Source organism: Phascolarctos cinereus, unplaced genomic scaffold (genome assembly GCF_003287225.1).
Source record: "Phascolarctos cinereus isolate Bilbo 61053 unplaced genomic scaffold, phaCin_HiC Scaffold_9;HRSCAF=440, whole genome shotgun sequence".
NCBI classification, from domain to species: Eukaryota; Metazoa; Chordata; class Mammalia; order Diprotodontia; family Phascolarctidae; genus Phascolarctos; species Phascolarctos cinereus.
The window spans coordinates 155,036,280-155,054,200 of NW_027556402.1; the positions used below are offsets into that span (position 1 = coordinate 155,036,280).

A 17,921-nucleotide genomic window follows, 5' to 3' on the forward strand; every position below is an offset into this window, starting at 1 on the left:
CAAGAGGTATCCATATCTCATAGAGATTCTTCATATACCACCCCACCCAATATATGGAATGCCAAACTGACAAAAGTAATAAAATAGTATATGAGCTCAGGATCATAGACTAAATTCCCACCAAAAAAATTATAAAAAGGGTTCTATACAACAAAGTGACTTCTACTGCATTAAAAGAGCTTAGTCAATATAATTACAATGATTTCTTTAGAAAAACAATAACAAATGCTTTTTTGTCACTTAGAGACTTGGTAGGTAGATTGGATGTACTAAAAGTTAGAAAAAGAGAACTGAGTTAAACATATTTAGAGCTCTCTTGTTTTAAAATTCAGGAAAATATTCTTTTCTCCTTATCTCTTCATATTTTCTATGGGAGGGGAAGAAGAAGGGAGTCCGATTAACAACCCCCAATACATTCCTTAAAAAAAAAAAGTAAGAATTGTGCATACTGGATCCTCTGCCCTTTCTCAACTAGATTCATAGCATTTCTGATTATTTACTAATTCACTAAAGAAAAATGTGTCTGTTTTAGCTCCTTTAGACACAATAAAATTTCATTATTTGAGGGCAAATTAAATTAATGATGAGACTTTTCTATATGCAACAAATTTACATCACAATGAAGAATTCCTTACCTTTGTATGTCCCAGGAAGTCTTTATACTCTTGTAATACCTTTTGATTCCTAAACAACCCTATGAAAAAAATTACAAAATAATTTTTCCTCTCAAATTCCCTCACCACATGCATTTTAGACTATTAGTTATTTTCAATTTAAGACACTCCTAAAATTGCTAATTAGTACTTAGTAAACTGATTATATAAGGATGAATTATTTCATCTTGGGGCAGCTAGGTGGCGCGGTGGATAGAGCACTGGCCCTGAAGTCAGGAGTACCTGAGTTCAAATCCGGCCTCAGACCAAACACTTGACACTTACTAGCTGTGTGACCCTTGGCAAGTCACTTAACCCCAACTGCCTAAAAAACAAACAAAAAAAAAACCAAAAAAAATTATTTCATCTAATAAGTATTGAATACCTTATTTTTGTATATATATTCACAAACATGTACACACACACACACACACACACACACACACACACACTCTCTCTCTCTCTCTCTCTCTCTCCCTCTCTCTCTCTCTCTGAGCTAGGCACTGGAAGGGACATAGTCTTTTGCCTCTGAAGAGCTTAGAATCTAGCAGGGAGGATGGGATATCTCTACCTGAAATTCTACCCATCCCTCAAGACCCAGATACAATAGCATCTCCTTCATGAAGTCTCCCTTGATACTCCAAACAGAAGTAATCTCTCTCAACTCAGATTTCTCATGGTATTTTGTTAGTAACTAAGTACTGTTTGCATACCTCTTATGTATCCACTTACACAGTTATTTATATAACAGTTGTACACATCTTACCTTCCCTGTACCACAGGGGTACCACTGTACCACAAACTTCTACAGAGGAAAGACTGGGCCTTATTCTGCTCTGCTTACAAGAGGCACGTAATAAATGTTGGCTAGATTTTCTGACAACAGTATGCAACTAATATTACAAGCAAAATAAAACTGCAATAAGAGATACAAAGGTATCAAGAGACATACACTGATAGCATGCTTTCATACTGAACTACAATTTTAACTTTTTAACAATACAGGATTATTTCAATGTTTTAAAGACCTTAAGAACTCTAATTTTAACATCCCTTAAGAATTCAGTGATTTCTCTGTTGTATAATTACAAAGCATATTACACTGTTCTTTTGGCTTCTTGCTAGTCAAGTCTCCAACAAGAAGAAAAAATATTTAAAATACTACATTGATTTTTTTCACTGTCTTTAGAAACACAAGAAAAAACAGGCAATTTAAAAGGTTAATTATGAAATACAAGAGTAATCTCTTATAATGAGTATAAGATAAGTCATAAATTGTATTGCAAATTTTGGAGAATCAACTAAAATTGAAGACACTCACCTCTAGTTGTAAAGACTATGCAGAACATAATGCATATGCAATTGGGTAAGAATTAACTAAAGCATGCTAATTTTGTCTTCAGAGTAATACTTTCTAATTTTTTTTTTTAGGTAATTGGGGTTAAGTGACTTGCCCAGGGTCACACGGCTAGTAAGTGTCAAGTGTTTGGTCTGAGGACGGATTTGAACTCAGGTCCTCCTGACTTCAGGGCCGGTACTCTATCCACTGTGCCACCTAGCTGCCCCGAGAGTAATACTTTCTAAACGGTTACTGAAAGATCTCTTGGTGAATAAAAAGACTATGGAAAATATCTCCCATGACTAGTGAAAAATTTCTGCCGCAATGTTGCTCTTGGGATTTGTAAGACAGAGCACAGATTTGCTTTGTACAAATTATTGAAACCAAACATTTTGGTTTCTTCATCTGTAAAAAGTTAAGATTATATTTATGTGAAAATAAGTGATCATAAAACTGAATCACTACCAACTAATCAAAGGTAACAAATAATATGTAAGTTCTCTACAACAAATATGTAATGCTTTTCCACAAAAGACATAGAAAACATGGTCCCAGTCCATAAGACACTTCAATATTAATTCAGTTTCCAAATGAATATACTTACTCTCTCTATATTCTCTTTCCGCTTCCTTACGCAGCTTTCTCTCTCTAGCAAGAGCCTCAGGGCTTCCCCAAACCTCCAAAGCCCTGAACACATAAACACACACATCAAGGGTCACCAAGTTGCAACATTTCCACTATATACATAATAAAATTTAAAGAACCTATTTCAAAATCTAATAATATCTTAATGTCCTTTCAGAAAAATAAAGCACACAAGGAATTTTCCTAAACTAAATCTACAGAACAAAAATAAATTCAATCCTTCATCCAAGAAGCTTTTTCTAAGTCATATCATACTATTATTTTAAATAAGAACACTAGGGTATCAAAATTCATCTGCAAAGACTAGAGAGATATTTCTATGACCAAAAAAAAAGTCTTTTTGTTATGAATCTTTTTTCATTTACAATCTGTCTCATTGATTTTTCTCAGTAATGTCTTTAATACTTCAAAAGAGCACCATAAGTAAACTGGGAGAACAAGGAATAGTTTACCTATCAGATCTATGGAGAACAGAAGAATTCATGACCAAACAGAAGATAGAGAACATTATGAAAAGCAAAATGGATAATTTTGATTACATTAAATTGAAAAGTTTTTGCATAAACAAAGCCAATGCAACTAAGATTAGAAGGAAGGTAGAAAATTGGGAAAGAATTTTTACAACCAGTCTCTCTGATAAAGGCCTCATTTCTAAAATATGTAGAGAATTAAGACAAATTTATAAGAACACAAGCCATTCCCCAACTGATAAATGGTCAAAGGATATGAACAGACAGTTCTCAGAAGAAGAAATTAAAGCCATCTACAGTCATATGAAAAAAATGCTCTAAATTGTTATTGATTAGAGAAATGCAAATCAAAACAACTCTGAGGTACCACATCACACCTATCAGACTGGCCAACGTGACAAAACAGGAAAATGATAAATGTTGGAGAAGATGTGGGAAAATTGGAACACTAATACATTGTTGGTGGAGTTGTGAAATGATCCAACCATTTTGGAGAACAATTTGGAACTATGCCCAAAGGGCTACAAAAATGTGCATACCCTTTGATCCAGCAATAGCACTTCTAGGGCTATATCCCAAAGAGATCAAACAAATGGGAAAAGGACCCACATGTACAAAAATATTCATAGCAGCTCTTTTTGTGGTGGCAAAGAATTGGAAATTGAGAGGATACCCATCAACTGGGGAATGGCTGAGCAAGTTGTGGTATATGAATGTAATGGAATACTACTGTGCTATAAGAAATGATGAAGAGGCTGACTTCAGAAAAACCTGGAAAGACTTATATGGTCTGATGCTGAGTGAAGTGAGTAAAATCAAGAGGACTTTGTACACAATAACAGCCACGTTATACAATGACTAATATTGTTAAACTGAACCCTTCTCAGCATTATGAGGATCTAAGACATCTCCAGAGGCCTCCGGATGGAAAATGCTGTCCACATTCAAAGAAAGAACTATGGAAGTTGAATCACTATCACTTATTTTTACTTTCTGTTGAGTTTTGTTTCAATTTTCTGATGGTTCCTCCTATTGGTTTTAATTTTTACTTACAACTTCACTAATGTGAAAATATGTGTAAATGTAAAGCCTATATCAGATTGTGCGCTGTCTTTGGGAGGGGAGGAAGGGGGAGAAAAATTTTCAACCCAAAACCATATGGAAGTGATTGTTGATAAATCAAAATAAATTAATAAATTTTTTAAAAAAAAAATACTTCAAAAGAGCCATGATTTCATTGGTGTATGAGCTCTCTCCGCTAATGTAGATTACAATGCCTTGAAGTCTTAATAGGCAGTATTCATAAACTGCTATAACTTAAAAAAATTTGTCACCTAATGGCCCCAGTTCTGATAAAGAGCTCTCCAAAAGGAGCTAAGCTGATCTTGAATAACAGTCTGTAGCCAGGTAGGTACTTATGGCCTTTTCCAACTCAAGAAGATCAACAAGGGCTTGTGCTCTTCTCCATGCCACAATGAGGCATTGAAGACTTTAGTAGAGAGTCAACTGCAAGGCATAACCCAAATTTAGCATCTGTTGGTATTTCTCTGCTTTTGAAGAGAAATATGCTCTTACTTCGCCTCTACATCTGATCTCAAGAAAACGGTAAAGGATTCAGTATCTTCATGGGGACTTCTTCGTCTGATTTTCCGCAGCTGCTCTAGATCACTGTTGGGGAGAAGAAACAGACTGGATTTATTCTAAGAACGACTGTGTAATTAACAAATAAGAAAGGTATTTACTTAGAGTACAGAAAATCAATTACACTGACAGTAGATACAAGGATAAATTTAAAAAAGATATTTTCATCTGAAAAGCATAAGAAGGACTCTAACCAAAACTAATGATTTAAATATAGTTTGTGGCTGGTGAAAACACAATGAAATATGAAGTTCAAACTGAGTTTAATAGTGATTTGGGCTGATAATAGGCTCAAATTCTACACCAAGACTTTTATTCTGACTATAGTCACATGTCATAACAAATGAGATGAAAATGAACCTGAATGAAAAAATTTGAGAAGCAGAAAGAGAATGACTATTGAAGCATCATCTCTCTACTAAGAACTCAATTAAGGTTTACAATCATCTTGATAGGCTCTGTAGACTAATATTCCAATGTTTCATGCATTCACAGATGTAAAATTGTCAAAAGAAAACTTCCTCTACACCAGTCGATATTTCTTATTCATAGTAAATAATGAAAGGTTTTAAACCTTTGTACAAAATTACCACTAAAAATGACTAATCACTAAAATACTATTCTTCCCACTGACTGTAAGGACACTTTTAATGGTAAAGAAACGTCAAATTAACTGTGGTTATTCCACAAAGGTCTTTGTTTTGATGACCATGGGTAGTCACTATGTTTAAGCAAACAAATAATGATTCTCCACAACATTAGCACATTCTTGCTCTAGCACAAAGAAGTTTGGACCAGATGTCAAAAGTAAGGACTCCTCTGGTCTTGTCACTGATCCACTATGTGACCTAAGGCAAATTATTTACATTATCAGACCAAACGCAGGTCATGCTTTTCTTAAAGTTGTCCTGTATAAACCTCACGTGAGATTAACACTCAGTGACAGTTTTCAAGCCATAATGTTTTATTTCCTTTCAAAGAGATCTCATTTTAGGGATATATCTTATATTCAAGAGGTATTCTATATTTGGATCAATGATTTATGCTTGTTTATCTCTGTAAAAGAGGAATAATAATATCTGTTCTACCCAACTTTCAGGATTTGGGTGAAGATGAAACGAGATTAAAACATAATAACACTTTCTAAAGAGCATAAAATGTTATGTAAATGAAGAGCATTCATGATTTTATTAACTAACAACAATTATCCCAGGATCTAAGCTATATCTTATAAGTTAAGTATTTAAGGAAGTGCATTAACTTATTTAGGAAAGAAGGACTTCTCCTAAGGTTGTAGATGCTAACATTATACAATATCTCAGCCAGTGGTCTGGAAAACAAGTATGAAGAGTATGATCAAATAGGTACTTGTATGTATGTAGCTATTTGCATGCTGTCTCTCTCATTAGAGACAGGTGGTACAATGAATACAGCACTGAATCTAGAGTCAGGAAGCCCTGACACTAGTTAACTATGTGACTTTGGACGAGTCACTTAAAACTCTCAATCTCAGTTTTCTCATCTGAAAAAAAGGCAATGACACCTACCTCTCAGGGTTGTTATAACGATAAAATGATAGTTGTAAACTGCTTTGCAAATCTTAAAGGTTCTATAGAAATGTTAATTATGATTGTTACTGCAACTATGAAAAAAATTACCTGAACCTTGCTCAAATTCAGCATTCAAATACAACTGAAAAATCTTGCAGCCTTTAGCAGAGGTTTATTAATGATAGACATGTGAAACTATTTGCATTTCTATTAGGCACTTCTACTGAGATACTCAATCTGTTAAAATTTAGTTTTTGTGAATTAAAAAAAAATAGAAATAGACAGTATAATTATTCCTAAAATGGAAGCGTTTCAACTTAACAGAAAAGTCAACAAATCTAATAGTTATGAATGTTATTAAATGTTTATTCACATTTGGGGAGGACCAACTGAGCAGTTTACACATTGGCCAAAATATACACACATATTAATAAATCAATAGCTGTTTTGCTAGCCAATAATAATTTAACTATGGTACCTGGATTTAAGACAGAATTCATTTATTGCTCTGACTCCAGTGATGAAATTATTCTGGGTGTACTTTGGTCCATATTCCCTCTTCTTAAGAACTGCTTTAACTAAAACCAAAAACAAATAGTAAAACAAATCAAATATACATTTCTTAATGACAAGGAGCTGTAATTCCATTAGTGTGGGAATTAAAATTACAATTTCTCCATGCCTTATTATGAGATGGTGTCATGAAATGCTGTGGCCACAAAAAATCCATTACCTGGTCAGCCAGCCTTCTGGTGATGAGCACTTCTAATTTAGTGGCAGAAACATCACTCATCTCTATTCCCATATTTGAAGCCTTTCCGTTTTGGGAATACCTGCCAGAGCTTGTGCTTCCCTCATACAGCTTTTGAAAACTCAGTCATCTCCTTATCATAAGGCAGAACAGGATTTCAAGAGAATCAATTACATACACATAATTAAAACAACACATTTGAGGATTACTACAATGCAGCTGGACAGTAACGTGTAACAGACCTAAATGTTCCAATAACTTTCAAAGACAGCCAACTTTTTCCTAATGTATTACATGCTGGGTCAGAAAAGAGGGAAAAAATCCTCCTAAACTGGTGGAGGAGAGGCTCTAGAAGTCTAACGGGAAAGCAATCTTTTATTTGTGAAATCTGTGATCTTTTACTTATAAATGGCATTAAAACAACTTTGCTCCAATGCGTATCTTGTTATAGATGTTTCTGTCAAATCTACATTGAACTAATACAGCATAATTTATTTTGAGACTACCTGAATATTAACTAGAAGTTTCAACTGGAGAAATAATTGGCTAACACATATGGTAATCAAACATATACAATGCAAGCTCTTCAACTGAAGTCTTTTCTATTGCCTTACCATGACACAGAGATGACCCTGGGTTCTTGAAGGCTGTGTCAGCCAAGCACAAGCTCTGCAGGTCCTACCATGCAAAGAAGGTTTTGAGAATGGTTCCTGAAACACTTATTTGAACTGATGCAGAGTGCAATAAGAAGAACTGGGAGAACAATTTATACAATGACTAAAATAACATACTAGGGAAAGACTGAAGATCTTCTATCAAGGCAATAACCAGTCATGATTTCAAAAGACTAATGATGCAATATTATTTCCACCTCCTAGAAGAGAAGTAAGGAACTGGAAGTACAGAACAAGAAATTCTGTATACAATTTTCAGACACAACCAAAATGTGTTTTTTGGTTACAAAGGAGAAGTTCAATTTGTGGCAGGAAGTTGTCAAGGGAAGTTAGTGGGCCATAATGGTAAGGCTAAAAAAAAGAAGAAAAGAGTGTCACTGAAACATTAAAAAAGTACACAGAAGAGAGCAGAAGGAAGTTCAAAAGGAGACAGACCAGCAAGGCAGTTTTGTCACTATCATGTTAAACTGAATATACTTGAAAAAACAACAGGTAATAGAAACCAATAGTTTCATACATAATCCTTTTCCTGGCTTTTTTTTGGGGGGGGGGTGAAGCAATCGGGGTTAAGTGATTTGCCCAGGGTCACACAGCTAGTAAGTGTCAAGTGTCTGAGGTCGCATTTGAACTCAGATCCTCCTGACTCGGAGGCCGGAGCTCTATCCACTGCGCCACGTAGCCGTCCCCCTTTCTCTGTCTTTTATAGTGAAATGTTCGTTCTTATGATGGTTAACAAGTTTATAATAAAAAAACAAACAAAAAAAAGCCAATAGAACAAAGACTGGTCCCAGAAGCAGTGTGCATCTGCTTTCCTAGGAGCAGCTTCCCTAAATGCAGAAGAAATAATCAATCACCAGTAGCTTGGCAACTTTATGATTAGTTCTCTGATCATGGCAACCCATGGAACAAATATACAAATGGTCCTCAGTCCTGAGGAGCCCCCTGCTACTTCTTAAGGGACTAAAGCACAGAGGCAGAAAATGGAGTAGAGGGCATTAAGAATCCCAGGTTTGAGACTATTCTCCATGTAAGATTCCAGTCCAGTTACCACTAAGTGAATGTATTACTGAAGTAACTCAATCACATCATATTCTATCATCACTTGTCTCTTGCCAAACTTCAGTCCTGTTCCTGTTGAGCAGCTGCTGATCATGGATAGGAGTCTCACAACCATGTTGAATGGGTACATTACAAATTACTGTTATTGAAACTCAACTGGCCTCTTCTTGCAGCAAGGCAGCACTCCCTAACCTCATTCCTTACAAAAACTATTCAAAAGCTCTTCTCTTCTCAAACCACGCCCTCCCCCCCAACCCAATGTGAGGGGAAAAAAAAATTTCAGGTCATTTGCTAAGAGCTGATTCTTTACTCTTTCTCTCTCTCAAAGCCCACTGACATTACTTCCCATCTCTCCTTTTCTCTAGTCTCTGATAAGGAGGCAGCCCTTCTATTTGCCTTTGTAAGCTAGACAGACATGTTTTGTTTTGTTTTAAGTCTGATGAGGGTATTCAACAAAATTAAATAATTCTTTTAATTTTTTTAATATCTTCTTTCTCTAGTCCACTAACTCTAGCACATATCACAGAATATTGGATTTATTTCTCAAGTAAACTGTGCAAGTCTTTTGGATTTTAACACATGTGACTTGCATGATGCTGGAGGCTCTTTCTTGTTTCTAGATGTGTATATTGTAGCTTAGAAGAATCATTCAGATTAGGAGGGAAATTGTTGATAATGTCATCTCCCAATTTCTCTGAAATATATGTATTAATCAATCAAGTATTTATTAAGTACCTAATATATTCTAGACATTACCTAATAAAAAGATAAAAAGCGGGGCAGCTAGGTGATGCAGTGGATAGAGCACTGGCCCTGAAGTCAGGAGGACCTGAGTTCAAATGTGGCCTCAGACCAAACACTTGACACTTGCTAGCTGTGTGACCCTGGGCAAGTCACTTAACCCCAATTGCCTAAAAACAAAAAAATTTAAAAAATAAAAAATAAATAAAAATATGTTTAAAAAAATAAATAAATAAAAATTAAAAGATAAAAAGGTAATAGTCCCAGTCTAGTAGAAGCACACATTCTAATGAGGAAAAACAACATGTATAGTTATAGGTAAACAAAAGTAAATACAAGGTAATTTGGGGACTAGGGGGAAAGCCCTAGATGCTGGGATTAGAAAAAGTACTCTTATAAGAGGGAGCACTTGAGCTGAGCTAAAGGAATCTAGTGATTCTGAGGGCAGGCAGAGAAGAGAGAGAAAGAACATTCTGACACAGAGAACACACATGCAACGGCATGGAGACAAGAGATAAGACTGTCATGTGAGGAACAGCAAATGAATCAGTTAGGCTGGATTACAGACTGCATAAAGGAGGAAAGACAGACTGTAGTCAGACAGTGAAAGTGAGGAGGAGGGTAGAGAAGGAGTATAAGCAGGTTTCAAAAAGCATGAAGAGTTGAGAATGACACTAAAGTTGAGAACCTGGGTAACAAGGAGAATAGCAGTGCACTCAACAAAAATAGAGACGTTAGGAAGGATAGTTAATAACTGACTGGCTTTATTTCCAATGAATGGGAAAGAAGAAAAACTTTTAACAATGACCACAAAATATGAGAAGAAAACAGAAATAAATCATATTTACCTCTTACTTGGAGAGGTTCTTGCTTAATAAGTGGGGTTTGGAGTCCAAGGCTGGTATCTGGTACTGTAAATTTCAAGAGTTATTTATGTTCATATAGAGATACATAGCCATTTTCTGTCAAACCTATAAACTCAAGAATCAGGTTTTAAAAGACCCCATCATAAACGATAACTGTTTTTAGACATGGTAATATTTCTACTGTTAAATATAAGTCAATTCTACCTTGTTGCTTACATTTTCTAGATACTGAAAAAAGCATTTCCATATAGCTTTTCTAGCTTATAAATTCAGCCAAATACCTGACATTGACATTGCCCAGTATAGTGTCTTAAACAACAGTCAAGTATCACAGAGTCAATGAGAACATCAACAAAATAGAAACCAACTGTATTTTGTAAAAAATCTAAGATTTCACTGGTGTGGGTACTCCTCTACAAATTTAGACCGTCTTCACCAAAACATCTGTAGATACCATATCTCATCTGCTGTGACCAAAAAATTTTTCACCCAGTAACCATGTTTAAAACATTATATATCCTTTTAAATGGGTATGCAGTTAAGAGTAACATACGGTTAGGCCATTAGACTAATTTTTTCCAGGTCCTATACAGAAGAATCCTATGCTGTCAAACTGGACACTGACAAAGTGGTTGGGGGAGAAGGGGAAGAGGAGAGGAATAAACAATTTATATAGCACCTACTATGTGCTCAGTACTGTTGTTCAGTTGTTTCAATCTTGTCTAATTCTTAATTATCTCATTTGGGGTTTTCTTGGCAAAGATACTGGAGTATTTTGCCATTTCCTTCTCCAGTTCATTTTACAGACAAGGAAACTGAGGCAAACAGGGTTAAGTGACCTGCCCAGGGTCACACAACTAGTAAGTGCCTGAAGCCATATTTGAACTCAGGTCATCCTTACTCCAGGTCTGGCATACCACCTAGCTGTCCCCAGTTATCATGCCAAGCATTTTATAAATATTTGATCCTCACAACAACCCTAGCAGGTATGTGCTTTTATCATCTTTATTTTACAGTTGAGGAAACTAAGGCAAATAGTTTAAGTGACTTGCCCAGAGTCACACAACATGTAATTACAGAGGTGAAATCTGAATTTAGCTTTTCGAGATTCCAGGGCCAAGGTGCTCTATCCACTGTACTGCCTAGCAGCATCTAGAAATGAGGTTTTGAGCAGCTCTTTTAGATACGAAGGAATAGGGAAGCTGCTTAGACTTGCCTGACTTATATCGAAAGCAGCACTTAAACCAGGTTTTCCTACATTCAAGGCCTACTCTCTAACCACTACATCATGCTAACCTCTTGTAATAGTATAAATTTGGATCTTGCTGAGAATATGTGGAGGGAAAAAAGGTTAGGATTTTCACAAGAGTTATGAGAATTACTGGTGGAACAAGAGTAGTAGTAGAAGTTAATGTCTCCAAACTCCCACATCACCCAGGATTGCTGTGATTAAGGAAGCAGCACTGAAGAACTGGGGAAGTTCAGGTTAACTTTAGCCTAAGTAGACTGATCTAGGACCCAGCTTTGGCCACTTTGGTCAAGAAGAATATTAAAGCAGCTTTTAAGACTTTGGTGAAGAATTTCTGAGACTCCAGAAAGCCTCTTTTTCCAACTAATTTAACCAGCTTACCTATGGCTTTTATCTGTTTTTATCTTCCTAAATTGCTTTTAATCAACCTGGAAACTGCTTCTACTTGGAGGTAGAAATATGTTTTTGGTAGAAAGACTGTGTTTGAACAATCAAGTTCTGAGTGATCCATCATACCAGATTTTTCTTACACATAATTCTGTGGAAAATTTCAAAAAATAAGAAAAATCAACAGAAAAAATAATTCAATACGTATTATTTTACACAGAGCTTTTTGGAACACGGAAAGCAAGATCAATCTCCTAAAGGTGTTCTGATTTGATATTTTATAAAGTAGAATTCTATTTTAATACGGTTACATGATGGTATCTTTAAATGTAAGCAATTATTTATATTTAAGCAAAAAATGATAACTGTTGGCATTTTACATCGAGTTAAATAATATACCCTACTTTGTAACCTAGTTATATTGTAATTATATAGTATTTTTAGTTAGGGGTAGCATGGTGGAATAAACAGAGCACTGGACTTGGCAGTCCGGAAGTCCTGGGCTCAAATTCTCCCTTTGAGATTGACTATATGTATGTATGTAACTATACACAAATCACTGATCTGAATCTCAGTTTCCATACATGTAAAATGACTCTCCTCAGAGCTATTATGAGCCTCAAAGTAGACTCTACATAAAGTCTTTTGAAAACTTTAATGAGCTGCATAAATGTTGGGTTTTATTACTTAGAGGTTATCAGAAGATCTGCAGTTTTTAAAGATATTTATCTTAAATAATCTGGCTTCTTAAAGGGAAAAAACCTTAATGTTTCCAAAACTTATCTCTTTCTATTAGATCATGTACAACCGAAAATGCTGGCATAAGTTTCAGGAAGCCCCCTCCTTTCTAAAATAATCAAAGTTATTCAACCAAATCACGTAAAATGAGTTTCTCTTAGGCTGTTATTTCTAGATATTCTACTCATTACCAACTGTCAAGTTGTAGTCACTAATTATAGAGTGTTCTAAATCACAAGCCAGAAATGCTATTAAACAGCTCAAATGCATGTATGAATACTTATTCTGCACACCACCTTAATAAACTTACACTGCATCATCATCAGAATAAAATCCTTGTGATTTCAATAAGTAACTAGACATTCTAATCCATGAATATCTCCAGACATTTTGTTTTACTCTCAGGCACTGGATGTTTGCCACACATCTGCTGTCATTAGGAAAATTAAAACTAATTTTATTGAAATTTAAATCATCTAAGTACTCCTAAAAAACTTGAAAATTCTCTAGTAAGTCTATATCTCTTAACGAGATGCTCCTGACTTTACCATGTGGTTTGAATTATTCAAAAGTAAAACATTCTCAAAATCTTAACTACACAAATTATCTTTCAATCAAACAATTATTCATATGCTGCCCTATCTTGTGGGTAACAAGGCCTAATTTGATCCGAGCAAGACTTCATCAAAAACTGAGACCAACTGAAAGTAAACAAGCATTCCGATCTCAGTAAGGGAGGTGAAAATCTAGGGGGTTCCGTTCCTAATACTGAAAACAGTAACAGCTCCAGTCACACGTTCTCATGACAATATCACATCTTTCAATGTTAATTCTATTAGTTCCTTCACTTTTCTAGACTGTTAATTAATTTCTTCCTTCTACTCTAATAAACATTGTTTTCTTGTCCCATTCCTGTGTAAAAAGAATAGTACATTTTTCTGATTTGTCATCTTTTCCACTTCTAATCCAATATTTTTCTCAAACCTTGTCTAAGCAAGGAGTTCTCAATCCCTACAGTAGGCAAAGTAAGAAATTTAATTAAACTAAAATCAGGAAAAACTTAGGTAAGCCAAAAGAAGGCACTGCCTGATATAGGCTGTTCAAAGAGCATATAAATCTTCCTCAGAGATCTTAAATAAAAATATATATATCAATCTGCTTAAGCTGGATTAGCTACAATCTTACCTGAGGGCCTTAAGGTTTCTATTATTCAAAGGACTTCTAAAAAAATGGTTTTCCAATTAGAAAAGTCAGAAAAAAGAATACATACGCTGTTTTTTCCTTCCTCACTATATAATGTATCTCTAATAACCAACATTGCTCCATAACTGAAAAAATTTTCTTAAAATGGAGAAAAAGCATGAATCCTTAAAATGTCATTTCAGAAGGAAAATTTCCTGACACTGTCTCTTATGTTCTGTGTAAAGTATATGTAATTGAGGGCATTCAACTACAAAAATAATTTTTTAAAAATTAATGTTCACAATGATGACCCTGATTCACTGTCAAAGGAGACAGGATTGGATGAGGGTACAAGCAGAAGAGTCAGGATGGATTAGAAAAAGGACAATCTCTTCACCAACAATTAGGATACGAGAAGAGAGAATGAGGGATTGTGTCAAGAAAACTTAAATTGTAGAGTAGGGAAGAAGAAGGAACTCATATTAATTGGACTATTTTTTCAATAGAATAGATTATGAGGTCTTTTGCTGAGAGGGTGAGGGAGCAGAAGGTATAAAAGGATTGAAGACAGAAAAGAAGGTTTGAATAGTCTCTGCAGAGAATAGGACAGAATCTGAATTAATCAGTCAACTGGCAATTATTAAGCACCTACACTGTGCTAAATACTGGAGCTTGCCTTGTTACAGTAAAAAACCAGTTGAGATTAAACAGCATAAATGTGTAATAGATCTAGTCAAGTGGATGGTTATGTGTGATTTCTCCTAACACAAAAGTGGGAGCAAAGAAAGTGGATGATGGGCTTAATCAAGGGTTGGGTTCGGCAAGGTGGAAGCAATGGGAAGATAAAGGAGCAAGAGATTCTACAGCAGAAGACAATAACTATAGGGTCAATATGTAAGGAAGAAAGTGAAGTCAGAGTAGGCAGTATTGAGATATGGAGGGGACTAACAGTCAGAAACAGAATGAAGACTACAAGGGGCAGCTAGGTGGCACGGTGGATAGAGTACCAGCCCTGAAGTCAGGAGGACCTGACTTCAGATCCAGCCTCAGAGCAAACACTTGACACTTACTAGCTGTGTGACCCTGGGCAAGTCACTTAACCCCAATTGCTTTTAAAAAAGAGAGAGAGAGAGAGAGAGAGAGAGAGAGAGAGAGAGAGAGAGAGAGAGAGAGAAGAATACGTGTGAGGCATAAAGATGCAATGTGGTCAAATAAGGCAATTTCAGAATTCTTGATCATAGAAGGTAAAATACTCAGCTGATAGTGAGATCAAGGGCATACTCTGTGTGGATGAGGTAGGAAGAAGAAATAGGTCATGAGAGCTGAGGAGACTGAGTGAGGAACTGTGAAGCCAAAACGTCTGAAGTCCCCTATTATAATGGCAGGGGTTGGGATGGAGAGGAAGACTGTGAGTCAGGTACTGAACTCCTTGAGAAAAGGAGAATAAACTACTACTAAAAGTATACAGTAGTAAATAGTAATATCACCATTTGAACTGGATGATACATTTGGATAGAGAGAACCTTAAAGGAGAAGCTGCTGAAAAATAGTAACAGAGAGAGGGTCTGGAAGTAACCATCCTCATCCCCTTCCACCCCTACCCCCACTTTTTCAAGTCCATCACCCTTGTTCTGGTCTTACCATATTCTCCTCAAAGTCTCAACACTCAAGTTAGCCAGTTAAACTATACACTACCCTGTAACTCTTTTGTCTTGGCCCCATTCACTCCCTGTCAATCTTCAACATGGAAATCATAGCACTAAACTGGCTGAGTGTTAATACAAATTCTTATTTTTTAATCTCAATTAGGCACTCACTACTATATAATAAAACTTTTATTCTCCTTTAATGACTCCCAAGACTCCCCTCAGCAGCAACCAAAGCCTTTTCCATCCATCTCTCATCAGGTCTCTTTGTTTCCTACTTCGATAGAGACCACCCACTACTCCCCAACTCCAAGCTTCAAAGAACCTTTACAGCTTCATTTCCTCTCTCCTGTCTCTGAGAAATAGGTTCTTCTTCACGCCAAAGTTAACATGTGCCCTAACCCACATACAATCTCATCTCTTCCAGGAGCTTGCTACTCTAATCATTCCCTCTTTCTCATCTGCAGTCTCTGTCCTTGAGGCCTACAGGCATGTTTGGGTCAGCTCTTCCCTTAAGAAATCTTCACTGCACCCTGTCATCCCCTCAAGATATCTTCTTTTCTCCTCTTCACTGCGAAATTCTGGGAAAACAAGCTACAGTGGCCTTACCACCTACCCACAGCTGTGGTTATTTGACTACCCCCTCAGCTTCCTTGTTTAGCCACACTCATGTTCAATCTCTTTGGCAGGATCATAATCCATGTGGTGATCCGTTAGCAAAGATATAACTCCAGGCTTTTGTCCTGGACCCTCTTCTCTTCTTTCTCTAGTCTCCCTCAGAGAGTTCAATAGATCCCATGGATTCATGTATCACAACTCCCAAATCTACATATTCAGCCCTAATCTTTCAACCTTCAAAGCACTGTTGAAAAAAAGCACTTGGCTATCTGATGATAAGACCCACATTCCCCACTCTCCTGGAATTTATAATCTAGTTTTTACAACTGGCTAATTCACAGAGCAAACATTCAATAAATGTTACTAAATATGATGAAATTTCTTCTATCATTTTTATTACTTTACAATGAAATTAATAGCAATATCAGGTGGCATTAGAAAAATGCCAAATGACCGGTACAAGAAATAAGCTCTGTGGGGATCCAGAGATGGGAGTGACCACATGAGCACTACATATTCAGATTCATTCAACAATTATCAAGTGCCCGCTACATATAAGGAAGACTCTGTGTGCTAGGAGCTAGGTATAAAAAACTAAAGCCAGTCTTTTCCCTTGAACAGCCTACAATCTACTGGAAAAATAACAACATTTAAACAGATATGAACAAAATGGTCTAAGGAGAAAACACTAACAACTAGGAGTCAGAAAAGAATTCCTATAGAAGGTAGAAAGTAAATTCACCCTTGAAGGAAGCTAAGGATTCTAAGAGACAAAGGTGAGGAAGAAATGTACTCCAGGTATACAAGACAGCCTGTGTAAAAGTAAAGAAATGGGAGATGAGGAATAAGAGGGACAACAAGAGGTTTGTTCAAATAAAACAATGAGCTTTAAAGGAAATAACATGAAATAACTTTGGAAAAATAAACTGGAGCCAGTCTGTCAAGAAGTTTCATACAGAAAAAAGGACCTGAATTCAGACTTGAAGGAAAGGTACATAAAAGAGTGAAGAGGAAGATATTCTAGGAAGGAGGAATATACAGTGACAAAAGCTTAGAGACCAAAAAGCATCCTGGCAACAATAAATAACCAGTGGCTCTTTCCTTTAACATTGCCAAATGTCTTTGCTAGGGGTGTCTAATTGGTGAAGCAATGAGTAGGAGAGATTTGGAGGCATGCTAAGTCTTCCTTGTCTTGTGTAGGGTTAGCCCTAAGATGAAGAGGATAGGTGAGGCTCTATGGTTTCCTAAGCCCCTGCCCCTCCAAGTGGGAGGAAGAAGCCAATGCTCTTCTTACTTCCTCCTAATCAATTCTACTAACTTTCTGACTTAAGTCTAAGGCCTACATCAATGAGAATGCCTTCAATAAAGGGGAGACAATTTCCACTAAAAAGAGAAAGAATAGGGTTTCCTGGTCCAGTGATTGGCCACAAAAGCACATCACCTGAACTGTTCCAGTTCCTTACATACAGAGACAAGGGCACCCGTCCACAGACAGCTGTCTCCAAAGGGTTGTGGCATAATCCCAAAGCATATGTTATCAACTAATCAGAGGAGGGAAGTGGGTCACATAGTGTCTTACTCCCTGTGATAACTAATCATGAGGCTTATCTGTAAATAACTTATACCACAACACTCACTCTTTTCACCACAGCTCCTAATTTCTGAGCTGGGGGCAAGGCTCCCAGGGTAGTTATAACCCAACCACTACCTAG

General features: G+C 36.3%; 1 protein-coding gene across 1 annotated transcript in view; it reads right to left on the reverse strand.

The window, feature by feature from the left end:
• The window catches only part of SLC30A9 (solute carrier family 30 member 9), an 80,120-nt gene that overhangs the window by 52,709 nt on the left and 9,490 nt on the right, over window positions 1-17,921 (reverse strand). Inside the window, exons 3-7 of the mRNA XM_020990899.2 lie at window positions 10,372-10,434; window positions 6,777-6,876; window positions 4,683-4,775; window positions 2,597-2,679; window positions 636-694 (exon numbers count right to left, since the gene is read on the reverse strand). Coding sequence (XP_020846558.1) covers window positions 636-694; window positions 2,597-2,679; window positions 4,683-4,775; window positions 6,777-6,876; window positions 10,372-10,434 — 398 coding nt within the window. The remainder of the gene's footprint in view (window positions 1-635; window positions 695-2,596; window positions 2,680-4,682; window positions 4,776-6,776; window positions 6,877-10,371; window positions 10,435-17,921) is intronic.